General features: G+C 25.8%; 1 protein-coding gene across 2 annotated transcripts in view; it reads right to left on the bottom strand.

Moving 5' to 3' along the window:
* Positions 1–15,125, bottom strand: part of LOC100202971 (aldehyde dehydrogenase family 16 member A1) — a 46,745-nt gene extending 31,620 nt beyond the window's left edge. For both annotated transcript variants that reach the window (XM_065812357.1, XM_065812358.1), the window contains exons 1-3: positions 14,906–15,125; positions 1,028–1,318; positions 653–930 (exon numbers count right to left, since the gene is read on the bottom strand). In XM_065812357.1, coding sequence (XP_065668429.1) covers positions 653–930; positions 1,028–1,318; positions 14,906–15,098 — 762 coding nt within the window. In that variant the 5' untranslated portion in view covers positions 15,099–15,125. The remainder of the gene's footprint in view (positions 1–652; positions 931–1,027; positions 1,319–14,905) is intronic.
* Positions 15,126–16,184: the final 1,059 nt, after the last annotated feature.

Raw genomic sequence — 16,184 nt, 5'->3', positions numbered from 1 at the left:
TGATTGATGCATTTTGCAAGCAATAGAAGCAAAAAATTTTTGTAAATAGTTTCTTTTATTTCTGTGCTGCTTAAAGATAACCTAACTAAAAAAGTTACAATAGTATTTTTAATATTCCATAAGCAAAACTTTGTTTTTTTAATACAAAGTTTTGTTGTAAAACTTACATAAATTCAAATTCTGTAAAAATTTAACAGAGTTGTTAGAGAAATCCAATGGAAAGTTTTGAAAACAGAGACAAGTCTTATTTGGAAAATAGGAGGTGCTTGATGCAGTATATAGGGTCCTCAGATTATATTTAATGTGCAACAAGAAAATGAAATGATAAAAAAAACTGAAATTTTAAATGATAAAACATTTTTATGAAGATGAAATGAAAAAATCAACTTTAAAAGAAATAAAAATATGCACATAAAAAAAAAAATTCAGAAATAAAAATATGCAAAAAAAAATTTGCTATTTTGAACAAGCTTGAAACAATTTACATTATTTACTGCTAAAGAACTTTGTGAATATAAAAATAATTTAAAAAAATAAGTGTATGCAGCATTTCCAAGCTTTGAGCTTCTAAAAAACAAACCATATAACTGTAGTCTTGCTTGAGTTTATCATAATGTCTAAATATAAAATGAAAAGAAATAAAACTATTAACCTCTGTTGAACCAGTGAACCCAATTTTATCCACTTGAGGATGTACTGCAAGCAAACTTCCAAATTTTCCATCTCCAGTAACAACATTCAAAACACCTGGCGGTAAACCAGCTTCAGCACAAATATCAGCAAAAAGCAAAGCACTTAATCTTGTATAAGATGCTGGCTTTAAGATAACAGTATTTCCCATAGCTAATGCAGGACATAACTTCCATATGAGTAACATTAATGGAAAATTCCAAGCAACAATTCCAGCTACTATGCCTACTGGCGCCCAGTCTAAAGGTAATAACTTTAAACAGTTAATAGGTTGTGTTGATAAAAATCAAAAAGTATTTGAATATTATTCAATTAAAAAAGCATATCCTATTCATACCTTTCATTTCTGTATCCATTAGTTCAGCCCACCCAACATGGTGGTATAAATGTCTAGCAACAACTTGAGTGTCATAATCTCGTGTCTCCCTAATAGGTTTTCCATTATCCAAACTTTCAATTACAGAGATTAATCTCATATGTTTTTGAACATGACGGGCTATACTATAAAGATGCAAAGCTCTTGTATGACTAGGAAGAGTTGACCAAGAATCATAAGCATTACGTGCAGCTTCAACTGCAAGGTCAATATCATTCTTTGTACCTTGTGTAGTTTTAGCAAGAAATTCACCTAAAACATTTCATAGTTAAATTAAAAAACATGCAGCTTATCTTTTAAATGAATTAACATTCAAATAAAAGATAACAATACGTTATTGTGAAAATATGAAATTTAGGTTCATTTAAATATTATCATTATGCAGTGCTTCCTTACCGGAACAGCGGATATAAGTTAAATAAGAAAGGTGTAGGTGGAATAAAACTTTAATCTCACTAATGAAAACAAAAAGTAAAAATGTTATTGAAAAAGCTATAATAACAATAGTAATTAGAATAAACATTTTTTTATGTTGAAGAAAAAAAGCAAAAACTGAAGACTTTGTTTTTTTTGCATTCATATTGTCTCTAACTATTTGATTTTTAAACATGTTTGTTCGCCCATTAAAAAGATACTAAAAAGTTTAAAAAGTTATTCTGTCAGAGTGATATTAAGTCAGTGTAATAAGTGGCATTTGTTTTTTAAAAGAAATTGTAGAAAGGTTTGTACTAAAACTACCAATAGTACTTGAAAAATCATTTTAAAATTTTGAATAAACTTATACAAATTGATATTAATGATTGCAAGACAGTCAACATGAGGGGATTTGAATTCATAACAGATGTGCTAGATTGCAAATTTTGATGAAGCTTAATCTTTGATATAACTTTGTTTGGTATAACACCAGGTTTTTTGGTGAGTGTGGTGTTCACTAACTTTCTTAGTCAACTCAAGATTTTTAGTTGATGGAGCATCAACAGCACTTTATAGAAAAACATTCTATAGACCAATTTATTAGCTAAAAAGAAATTGTGACCACATCTATTAACTACCTGGCAGGTAACCTGGTCTAAAAATGTGTCCACATAAATTAAATTTTTACTAGCTAAGTGAATGTAATTAAAGAGGTATAAGTTAATATAAAGCTGTTTCAAAGCAATGTCTTCAGTTCAAGTTGATTTAAACTGTGTTCAAATTTAAATTGTTCAAATTTTTAAATTTGAACTTTTCTCACTTGATGACCATAATACCTTGTTATTCTGTATTTTCCTAGTCTTTCTTCCTAATTTAAATGTTTGATCATATATATATATACATATACACACACACACACACACACACACACACACACACACACACACACACACACACACACACACACACACACGATATATATATATATATATATATATATATATATATATATATATATATATATATATATATATATATATATATATATATATATCAAGGCTCGAATTAAGTGTATCGCAAATCGTAATTGCTTTTCATACCTTCGCGATTTCCTTTTTCTTAATAAATATTTTAACGATTTGTTTTGTTTGTTTGTTTGTTTTCTTTTCTATTTTAGCACTTTTTTTTATGCCATTCTTAAAAGTAATATTTTTGTCCAAGTTTTTTACTAGGGGTCAAATAGTACGTCACGCTAAATTTATCTTTTGAATAGAAGCGTGATCTTTACTCTCTTGCGTGGAGATTTTTATTCAATAAAATGCGCTTTTGAACTTAAATTACTTTAAATCTCTGCATGGAAGCCAATAATATTTTAAAGTTATATTTAGTTTGATTTACTCAATGGATAAAGTACATCACAGTAAATTTACCTTTAAAATAAATCAAAACAACCAGTTAAGTTACTACAGTAACCAACAGTTACTCAACAAATAAATTTACTTAATATACTCAAAGACTCACAAAAGTTAGCCATACAAATGTCTCTATTTATATCTTATATGTTGTTGACATATAATATAAACTAACTAAAAATTATTTTAACAAGAAATCTTAAATAGATTTTGAAAAACGCAATAACATTTTTTTATATTTCATTTTATTTAAAGCGATATCAAGTTTAAACATTTTTTATAAATACGTAAGTTGTTTAAGGGAATTTTTTTTAAAAAGAAATCTATTTGAACAAAATTTAGTCTTCTAAAATTCTCTTATTCAAATAATTTTGCAATTGAAATTTGAAATAAAAAAAAATTGGAAAATTGTAACTAATAAAAAAAATTAATGAAAAATAATTGTAAACTTAATTGGGCAGCATCCGTAATACCCAGTCGCATACCAAGGATCACTCCTGAAAGTTAAAGGTATATCTAACTACAGTAACAATATCAGATTTAGAACATAGCAGTGCTCGAAATAATTATTTAATGGTTGCCGATCAACATTGATTAGCTGAAATAAAAAAATTAAAAACCAGGTGATCAAAACATTTTCTAGACAATCAACTTTTTATTAAATTTTATTAAAATTTAAAACGCATTTTTTTTTTTTACCTTACATAATCAAATTACCGTTTTGACTTTAATTATTTAATTTAGCATTTGAATAAATCATTTGTTGTGCCGGTTTCTTTTATAATTTGTTTATTTAAAATTAAATAAATGTTCGTTTTGGTGTATTTCTTTTTAAATGTTTTATCTTGAGTATAAATGAAACATTGCCATTTTTATTTTAATTATTTGGTTTAGAATTTATAAAAACATTAGTTTTGCCATATTTATTTTAATTATTTTATATAGAATATAAATAAATTATTTTGTTTAGAGCTAAAATAAAACTTTGCCTTTTTTTTTTTACAAAGCATTTTATTTAAAGATGTTTGTTTAAAATAAAATATAAATTAATTTTTGTTTTTGGTGTTTTTATTTTAATTAATTTATTTAGAAAAAAAAAATTTGTTTTGTTGTTTTTATTTTATTTAGAACTAAAATAAAACTTGCCGTTTTTTGTTGTTGTTTTTTTTTCAATTGATTTATTTAGAATTTAAACAAGTTGTTTGTTATTAAATTAACATGAATCAAATTTAAAATACAATTCATAGTTATATAATTTTGAGGTTAATTTAATATTTTCAACTTTGTGTATTTCAAATATGAAATACACAAAGTTGAAAATATTAAATATGAAATAATGTTTTTCTATTAATTATCTTTAAAGCTTGATGAATTACTGCCGATCAAATTTGATCAGCCACATTCAATTTTAGGAGATCAAAATGTCAATTTTTCTAAAAGTAGCCGGTCATTGATTGTAGATCATCCGCTATTTCAAGGGCTGCATAGTGCTAGTGAGGATAGAACTTTTATTTAAATCGTAAATATTTTGAATAGTTAATATTTTTTGTTTCTTAAAAATATTTTAAAAGTAGAAACAACCTATTGCAAACATTAAACCAGTGATTATTGCAAACGTTAAACTAAAAATTAAATTATAAAAATATTCAAACTTAAAAAAATAAATTATTTTACTTCTGTTCAAAAAATTTTTTTCTAAAAAAATAATTTAAGCATATACTTAAACTTAAGGAAATATAATTTGATTTGTTAAACCAAATTTTTTTATTGGACTTTTTTTTTGCAAAACAACTTGAATGAAAAAATTAAATGAAAACATCAACTTGAAAACCGTTTAAAGGAAAAAATTAACTTTTCCTAAATTTTTAATAGTACACTAGATCAAGTAACAATAAATTATAAAAAATTTGGTATCAAATGTTATTTATATCGTTTGGTTTATAAATTATAGACTCCTATGGTCTATAGGCATATTTTTGCGCAATAATGATGTTTAAAGTTTTATGAAGATAATGCTTTAATTTAGTAGTATTATAATCAGAACAATTCTATTTATTGACTTCATTCAATGTTATAAGCTGTATAAAACAGCAATAAAACAACGTCACCAAGTTGTTTTATATGCACAACACAAGCTCGTTATATTGTTAAAACAACTTTGCAGTTTGTTTTATTGTTGTTTTATAGCTTTTTACAATAATAGTTCATTACTCTTTAAAAATAACACGTTTTATTGTCAGCTCATGTTAATGTTTTAAATAGTTTTCTACAACTAATTAAAGTGGTTTAATTATTGTCAGCATGAATGTTTTAAATAGTTTTCTATAACTAATTAAAGTGGTTTAATTATTGTCAGCATTAATGTTTTAAATAGTTTTCTATAACTAATTAAAGTGGTTTAATTATTGTCAGCATGAATGTTTTAAATAGTTTTCTATAACTAATTAAAGTAGTTTAATTATTGTCAGCATTAATGTTTTAAATAGTTTTCTATAACTAAAGTAAGTTGTTTAATTATTGTCAGCATGAATGTTTTAAATAGTTTTCTATAACTAATTAAAGTGGTTTAATTATTGTCAGCATGAATGTTTTAAATAGTTTTCTATAACTAAAGTAAGTTGTTTAAGTGGTTTAAGTAATATTTGTGTTTTTACTTTTACTTTTTTGCTTTTATTTTTTTAAATATCATGTTAAGTAAAAACAATTATTAAAAGTAATTTCGTAATAGTATTAACAAAAGCATTTTTGTTTTGCCATTATACTTCTGGTTGAGAGCCTAATTTTAGGCTCTCAAATCTGCATAGTTTTTTCTGGTGAAACATCTGGTTTCAATAAAGAATATTTTCGCTTACCGCAGAGATTTTTAAACTCAGTTCAGTTTTACACAATCAGATTGGGTTTTCCCCTTCATACTTAGACTGCAGTGGTTATAAAAAAACTTTCAATGTAGCATGTTTTTGTTTTTTGTTCAACGTATTGTTAAGTGTTAGAGTTAGAATAAACTAGCATAATAAAAATAGTAATTAAGTGAAGCGAACTTATCTACTTTTATTTAAAAATACAGTAATGTAAATATTTTCTTTAACAACCTGCAATTTATTTGTATTATTAATCACTAAATCACAAATATAAAATAGTATTTTTGCAACTTTAGATTTTTTTTGTACAACTTGTTTTTAGCAAATGTCAATATCATTTTTAAATTTTTGTATAGAACTTATTTTAGTTTTGTTTTTAAAATAAAATAAATAGTTTTTAATTTAAATAAAAAGTCAGACTACTAAAGTGTTACTTATTGATCATATGATTTTATACACATCTTTACATTTTATAGAAGATTATATAAATATGCGTTCTACATAAAAATGAAGATGTCAGTCACCTTATTATATATTCTGTATCTTATTTATTTTTATTTAAACAATTAATAAAAAAGTTTATAAACTTTAAAAGAAAAAAAAAAAATTTGCAAATCATTTTAATCTTAGTGTCTGCCATTAAATCCTTCAAAAAAAAATAATTGCGGAAAAATAATAAGTTAGTAAAATGCAGATTTTTTCAAAATTAGAAAGTATGTTTGATTTTTCCTGTCATATAAAATTAGTAGCTTTTAAAATACACAAGATTAAGATTTTTCTCAGAAAATAAGTAATCAATTTTTTTATATACAACAAAGTACAATATAGTCCAACATAGTTTTGAAAGATTTAAAAACCTTTTTTAAGAAATTTAGGAAACTGTTTTAAAAAAAAAACATTACTTATGTTTATAATAATTTATATTTCTAATTCAACCGTTTTTAAAATGATCTGATATATCAGGGGTTAAACGCAAAAAAATCTAATTGCAAAAAAATTTTACATCCTTCCTCCTACTTATCCCAGGCGCCGCTTTGCGGTAAGGGTTTAACTAGTATAAAATTGTATCCTTTCTACATTAGTTTGTAATTGTTATTTTTTTTAAATAATCTTTCATATTTAAATATTATCTTATTATTTTCTTGTTTGGCGGAGTTTAAAATAGGATTACTGTTATAATTTACAGTTACTGTTATGATTTATAGTTACTGTTATAATTCACAGTTACTGCTCTAATTTACAGCTTAAGTTATAATTTAAAGTTTAAGTTGCAGTTACAGTGTAATGAGCAAGTTATAATGTAATGAGCAAGTAATGTATTTAATTACGATATTACTTTTAGAAACTGTTTTTCTTTAACATTTTTCTTAATAAAAAGAAAAAGTAAAAACACAAATACTACAACATTTCGACCATTTTAATTAGTTATAGAAAACTATTTAATACATTTATGCTGACGATAAAACATGTTCTTTTTAAAGAATTTTGTAAAAAGTTATAAAGCTATAAAACAAAAACATAATATAAGTTATAAAACAACAATAAAACAAACTGTAAATTATTGAGCGTTAAATTCTTTTAAATTTTTCCAATTTTTTTAAATTTCAAATTTCAATCACAAAATTATTTGAATACGAGAATTTTAGAAGATTAAAATTCTTTGTTCAAATAGATTTCTTTTTTAAAAAAATTTCTAAAAACAACTTGTGTATTTATAGAAAATGTTTAATCTTAATATTGATTTAAATAAAAAATTTCATATACTTTTTTCATATTCTATTCGAGATTTCTTATTAAAATATTTTTTAGTCATAAGCTTATGTTATGTGTTAACAACATATAAAATGTAAATAGAAACATTTGTATGGCTAACTTTTGCAAGTCTTTGAGTATATTAAGTAAACTTAATAGTTGAGTAACTGTGAGTTACTGTAGCATTCACTGTAAATTAACTGGTTGTTTTGATTTAATTTGTAGGTAAATTTATTGTGATGTACTTTATTTATTCAGTAATTATTAGCTTCCACGTAGAGATTTACAGTAGTTGAAACTCAAAAGCCCTTTATGTTGAATAAAAATCTCAGCACAAGAGAGCAAATGATCATACTTCTATTCAAAAGATAAATTTAGCATAATGTACTTTACAATCCCTAATAAAAAAAATCAGACAAAAACATTACTTTTAAGAATGGCCAAAAAAATGCTAAATTAGAAAAGACAAAAAAAAATTGGTAAAATTTTTTTTCTTTTTCGCAATTAGAGTTTTTTGTGTTAATTCAATCTTAGCCTGATTAGCGCCCTGCTACCTATCTTTCTTTTTGATACCACGAATCTTATTGCAACTTAACTGTTAAACTTAAAACTTTAAACTAATATGCATGATTTCTGATTAGTTGATGCCATTAGAAAACAATATATTGACAAAAATATCCAAAATTTTAAAAAAGATTAATTGAACTTTAATTACTTTTTAATTTAATTAATTTTCAATTGAAAGACTTAAAAGGACAATAAGCGTATATGAAAGCACGATAAGTGTATTTTTATTTTAATAAAATAGTTCATTTATTTACGATATAATTTGTAAAAGTATATATATATATATATATATATATATATATATATATATATATATATATATATATATATATATATATATATATATATATATATATATATATATATATATATATATATAATATATATATATATAAAATTAAATATATATATATATATATATATATATATATATATATATATATATATATATATATATATATATATATATATATATATATATATAGGGGCTATTCTAGGAAAATAATTTGGGCGGTGGTACCTCCGTGCCGGTCCCAAAAAGGGGCTAGAATAGCCCCTGATATATATATATATATATATATATATATATATATATATATATATATATATATACATACATATATATATATATACACATATATACATATATATATATATCATTTTGCATAACATCACGATCTATTAATGAGTTAACCAGTGCAATAAGTTTGTTATCATCGGCATACAATTTTGAAGTATTAATTGCTTGTTCTGGTAAATCGTTTATGAAAATTAAAAATAATAATGGACCTAATACCGATCCTTGAACTACTCCACTCACAACATTTTGCCATGATGAAGTTATGTCCCCCAGGACTACTCTTTGTTGTCTTTTAGATAGAAATGATTTAATCCAATTTAATAAGTTAGATTTGATGTCATAAGAGGATTATTTATGCCATAAGGGGATATTATAACTTTATTAAGAGACGTTTATGTGAACCACAGGCAAAGGCTTTTGCAAAACCAGTATATAATACGCCAATTGATTTTCCTGTCTATGCTGCAAGTTAAAATGTCTAAGTACTCTAAAAGATTAGTTGTAAGTTATATTAATGTTGAATTTATGTATGATCAGAAATTTAAACTAATTTATACTTATAACTATTAAAAACTTACATAAGAAATTAAGTTGATTAAGAAAAGAATAATAACAAATTCTACATTAAAGTTTAGTAATATTAAGTCTTTCACTTTGATTTAACATTTGTCTACTCTATATTCAGGTAATCAAAGTTAATGCCAAATGATAGTTTTTCCAGCTGTCGTGCTGAACCTTCAGTAATTTAGGGAAGTGGCAACTAAAAGACCATGTCTGATTTTTCCAACTCATACACAGTTTTATCTTCTGTTTGATAATTTGAGAATATTATCAATGAGAAGATAACAATTTGAGAAGAAAACAATTACAATTTAACAAAGAAATACACACATCATATTATACTAAAGAAATTCTTAATAAACAAAAAAAATCATAATAAACTATAACAACATATTGCATTAAAAAAATACTTACATAACATATATTACTCATAATAGCATTTGCAAAATCATGCAAGTGTATACCTTGGTAGCACCACCAACGTATAAAACATTAGCTACCTCCAAGGTACACCGTTGATGTCTCACCCTCTGAAAAGTGTCTCTTGGGTACAATAATTAAATTGGTGAAGTTACAGCTCATTTGAACAAGTTTGAGAGGTCCCCCAAGGGCTTTTAAAATTTTACTATCGAGTTAATTCAAAATCCATATCAATAATCTTAAACAATATGCACAAAATGAGTGAAATAAAGCTAGAAATGCAAACTAGTTTAATTATCTCACTGATAATATAATATAATATAACAATTATGTAATCATTTTTTAATTGTATTCTCCAAATATATATATATATATATATATATATATATATATATATATATATATATATATATATATATATATATATATATATATATATATATATATATATATATATATATATATATGTATGTATGCACGGAAATTTTTTTTTTTAAATAGTTGATGTCTCACCCTCTGAAAAGTGTCTCTTGGGTACAATAATTAAATTGGTGAAGTTACAGCTCATTTGAACAAGTTTGAGAGGTCCCCCAAGGGCTTTTAAAATTTTACTATCGAGTTAATTCAAAATCCATATCAATAATCTTAAACAATATGCACAAAATGAGTGAAATAAAGCTAGAAATGCAAACTAGTTTAATTATCTCACTGATAATATAATATAATATAACAATTATGTAATCATTTTTTAATTGTATTCTCCAAATATTTCTAAAATATATTAAAATATTTAAATACAATATTAAACTACTTATACTTAATAACACTTATACTGTCATTGGTACTTGTATTATTTTTTTAGGGTATGGCTAAATCTACAGTAACCAGAAGCAATAACAACATATGGCTTATCGGCTTTCCAAAAGAAACCATCTCAGGTGCTCGCCTCCCTTCAAGCCAAGATGTCATGAAAAATTTTGTATTCTATCACCGTGTACAGAAGCTAAACATCAATAAAGCTGCACAACAAGTGCACGAGCAACTGCTCCCATTTTGGGTAAAATCAAAACTGCCGGTACGACAAAAACATCACATAATACAGAAAATTAAAGATCTGTATGCTGACCAAGTTCGTTTGATGAAGCATTGTAAGAGAAAGAACTCTACTGATCAAATGAACCAAAAAGAATACACAAATAAGTTGAGTCAACTTTTTGACATCAGCCATGCCAACTCTGAACAGCTGATAAAAACTGATGAAAACAGACAGTTTTTGAAATTACAACAACAATCAACAACGGGATCGATTGGGTCTGTGGACAAAAAACTTATGGTTAAAGAAAAATGAGTTGCTAAACGTCAAAACAATTTATAAGGGATATTGATAATGCAGCAAAAGATGCTGTATCAAAAATTGTTTACTGAGGACAGAGTGGGTTATCATCAACAGCAGAGTCAGCTGCAGACCAACAACTAGACAGTGCAACACATTCAACCACATCATCCGTTTGCCATGATTCTGATGAAGATGATAAATCTGATGAAGAATTTCATGTACAATCAGCATGGTCAAGTAAAACAAATTCTACAAAACAACATAGACATCGCAGAGACATTATATCTCCCAAAGTTGCAGCTGTGCTGGATAGGACAAATACCAGCATTAGAAAGTCAGCTATGATTCTTGCATCGGCATTCAATGAAGCTGGTGTTCCGATAGAGACAATATTTTTCAAGAGTACTATGCATAGACATCGTCAGTGCCGTCATCAACAAGCTGCAGCTCTTATAAAAGAAAATTATGTTCCCTCAAAATCCATTGTTCATTGGGATGGAAAACTTTTGACCGATGTTACTGGTGTGGTCAATGTAGATCGGTTACCTGTCCTGCTCTCATCACTTGTCGATGGCACTACAAAACTTCTTGGAGTTCCAAAGTTAGCATCTGGATCAGGACAAGCAGCTGCTGATGCAGTTCATGAACATATAAAATTTTGAAAGTGTGAATCAATGGTTATTGGCATGTGCTTTGACACAACAGCTTCCAATACTGGAAAACTCAATGGAGCTTGCACTCTTCTAGAAAAAGCCATGGGACGTAATTTATTATGGATGGCTTGCCGTCATCATATGTTTGAAGTGCTACTTGCCGATGTATTCAATGTTTGTCTTGGACCATCCACTGGACCAGAAGTTTTATTTTTCAAAAGGTTTCATGAAAAATGGAGAGAAATGAATCACACACCAGAAGCCAGATCAACCCCTTTGATAATTGTTTCAGATGCAATTAAAGCATTCATCAAATGTCAACTTGAGGTCAGACATTCACGAGATGACTATTTATAGTTTCTAGTTCTTGCTGCACAAATGGTTGGGCTGCAGGTTGATGCAGCCATTCGCAAACCTGGTGCACTGCACAGGACACGATGGATGGCAAAAGCCAACTATTAAAAAATTGAACTATTATTCACCGTAAATAAAACCATTTTTAACTTAACAGCTCGAAAATTACAAGGTATTCAATGTTTGAATTGGTTTATCATTTGTGTTTATCTTCAGTCATGGTTTACATGCATGCTCACTGCTGATGCACCTGTGAATGATATTTTGTTGATACAGCGCTTGCATGACTACGACGATGCAGTTCTTGGTTCGACTGGATTAAAAATGATGCTGCGTCATTCTTGGTACATGAGTCCAGAATTGGCAACTCTTGCTCTTTTTTCATCTCTCCTGTCTGACAAAGAAAAGACTGATCTTGTCCGCACAATACAAGCAGATCAAGGCCCACATCTGATAAAAATACTACCACAAAGTTTTGACAATTTGCGTGTGCCTAAAACATTTTTTGAAACATCCAATATTGATGCCAGTTTTCTTGATGTACCTGTTGAAAACTGGTCAGATACTCCTTCTTTCCAAGTTGCAGCAGTGTTTGTAAGGAATCTGGTTTGCATCAATGACTCTGCAGAACGGGGAGCAGCGTTGGTACAACATTTCAATGAAACCATCACCAAAGACGAAGAGCAGAAACAATTTTTGCTTCAAGTAGTTAAACACCATAGGAAAAACTTTGCAGAATATAATCGTGAACTGCTAGCCAAAACTTGAATTATTTGCATAATCTGCATAAATGCTTATTAATTAATATTCAAGCGAACTGAAATTCAATAAAATTTTGTTTTTCAATCATTTTTGACCTAATTTTTGAAATTAAAAAATAAAAGGCATTGCAGATTTATATATTTTTTCAGAATTATATATTTTGTTTCATTTGTATAAACAAATCATAAAACATTTATAATCATATCATATAACACCTTATCAAAAGTTGGTAGTGAACGATCAAACACCAAAATCGAAAACTTTCAACCCCTTGGGGGAATTCTAAACATAGTCCAAATGGGCTAAAATTTGGCAGGTAAACTACTGTTACCATACAGACATATTTAATGGGGTGAGACATCAATATTTTAAAACTTCATATTTTTGGGACACCCTAATATATATATATATATATATATATATATATATATATATATATATATATATATATATATATATATATATATATATATATATATATATATATATATATATATATAGATCTATAGTTTGTTGGCTTTGGGAAGAGCGGAAGGAAAAAAGTGATTCTTACGCCAACACATACGTCACTTTTAATTACTTTTGACTTTCGTCCAACATTTTCGTGTTGGACGAAAGTCAAAACCATTAATTTAATTACAAATTAATTGTTATATAAAAAAACCACAAAAACGCAAATTTAATTGACCTGAATGTTTTTAAAAACATTCTGAATGTTTTTAAAAACATTCTGAATGTTTTTAAAACATTCTGAATGTTTTTAAAACATTCTGAATGTTTTTAAAACATTCTGAATGTTTTTAACAATATAAACAATGTTTTTATTTTTATTTTTTTTAATAAAACGTTTTTATTTTTATTTTTTTTAATAAAATGTTTTTATTTTAATTTTTTTTACTGTATATCATGCGCGGAGTGTTGCTACATCGACTATCTTATAGCCTGACTCGCAAGGGAGTGCTGCTACATCGACTGACAAATAGCCTGACTCGCAAGGGAGTGCTGCTACATCGACTGACAAATAGCCTGACTCGCAAGGGAGTGCTGCTACATCGACTGACAAATAGCCTGACCCGCAAGGGAGTGCTGCTACATCGACTGAGGGTTTGGTTGGGGCAGGCAGTCTATCATTATTAAAAAAAAAAAATTCCGGTCTTGCTTTTTAATTTTTACTTTTTGTCAACAAAATATGGAAAAAACTTTCGGACAACATCTAAGGGTTATATATATATATATATATATATGTGTATATATATGTATATATATATATATATATATATATATATATATATATGTATATATCTATATATATATATATACATATATATATATATATATATATATATATACATATATATATATATATATATATATATATATATATATATATATATATATATATATATATATATATATATATATATATATATATATATATATATATACATATATATATATATATATATATATATATATATATATATATATATATATATATATATATATATATATATATATATATGTATATATATATGTATATATATATATATATATATATATATATATATATATATATATATATATATATATATATATACATATATCAGGGCCTATTCAAGAAAAAAAATTTGGGTGGTGGTACCCCCTTGTTCTAATGAACTTTAGCAGAAAATCGGCAGTTTTTTCACGAAAATAATAATATTTGTCCTTAAAAACATAAAAAAAAAAAAGGCCGATTTGAGCGCCCAAAATATGGTTGACGCTGTCAAAAACAGTCTAGGATAGCCCCTATATATATATATATATAAATATATATATATATATATATATATATATATATATATATATATATATATATATATATATATATATATATATATATATATATATATATACTCTTGGTCGTCTTTAATTTCTACCAAATGTGTTTTTTTTTCTTTAATTTAGAAAATTGGAAAATATTGAAATTTTTTTTAATAATAATATCTTATTTCATAGAATGCCAACCCAAAAAAAGCCCTCAGTCAATGCAGCAGCACTCCTTACATGTCTACCTATTTGTCAGTCGATTGAGAAGCACTCCTCGCATGTGGTGTAAAGGTGTGGGATAAATGTATCTATTGACTAATGCCTGTAACTAAAATCATTATAAAATATAGAAACCAATTACCATTAGCAGGACTTTTGCTTTCATACATCTCTCTTCCTACAGGTGATAGCCATTTTCCATTAATAAAATGGCAAAACTCTCTTCCGTGGCTATCTAGCCATTGGTACGCAATTTTTGGCGATTCTGGTGCAGGACCATACTCTAAATTCTTGTATAAGCTACTAATGCTCAATTTATTATGTTCTAGCGCCATTTATTAGGAACTAAAATACTAAAAATAAGATAATAAATTAAGAACATCCAAGTATTTTGTAATTCGATATTATGCTAATTGTGTTATAAAAGTTATGCTAATTGTGAAGAAAAATGCATATAATTTAGTCAGCTATTTTCCTGAGAGAAAGTTGACAAAAAGACTTTTTTTTAAATCTTTCAGAAGATTATTTTATTAAATCTCAAGTTAGTTTTATTAAACCTCTTTAAAAAAGATAACACACACACGATCAAAATTTGAACATTTTTAAAATTTGCAGAAAATATTATAGATTATATTAAAATATACATTTTTTAAACATAAAATGTATAGCCATTATCATTAGTAATATTTAAATACATTAAATCTAATTCATATTTTGTTAATGAAACTACTACACTGATAAACTTCCTTTAGAATATGGCCAAAAATTTTACTTATTTTTGCAAATTATCAACAATTTTCAAATATGAACATTTCTTTAAATATTTATTTTACTGGGCTAAACCCTTCATTGTGTAAACTAATTATTTTCAAAGCTAGCACTAGCTTTAAAAATAATTATTTTTGTGAATTGTCATAATTCCCAATATCTTTTAATAATACATATATAAATAACTTAAAGGAAATTTTTTTTTTTTTTTTCTTGAAACTAAATAAAAAATATTAGCTTGCTAAAGTAAGCTTTACTTACTATAGAAGCTCTGAAATAAATGACCAGTAAGTGTAGAGATTTATTAGTTCCCTATTTCTGAAGGAAACTTTTTTGGCATCACTTTCACTCAAATGTAAAAGAAATACAAATAAAGTTACTTTGATGAACTCTATAAGAGCTTATTAAACTTTTTTATAATAGAAAGATTTATTCTTATAAAAATATTTCGGGCTTATCAAACCTCTCCTTTAGTTTTTAAACTCAGTTTTTATAATTAAAAAAATATTGTAATAAAGTTCCTCCATAGTTGACTCTGTAATAAATTTATAAATATTAAAATTTGTTAACGCTCAATTAAATAATAATAAAACAACAACAACGAAAAGATTACCTTATGTTAAATTACCTTAAACAAAAATATATTTTATTTT

The sequence above is a fragment of the Hydra vulgaris genome, chromosome 12 (genome assembly GCF_038396675.1).
Source record: "Hydra vulgaris chromosome 12, alternate assembly HydraT2T_AEP".
In the NCBI taxonomy this organism is placed as follows: Eukaryota; Metazoa; Cnidaria; class Hydrozoa; order Anthoathecata; family Hydridae; genus Hydra; species Hydra vulgaris.
This window is presented reverse-complemented; position numbering and strand designations above follow the sequence as displayed.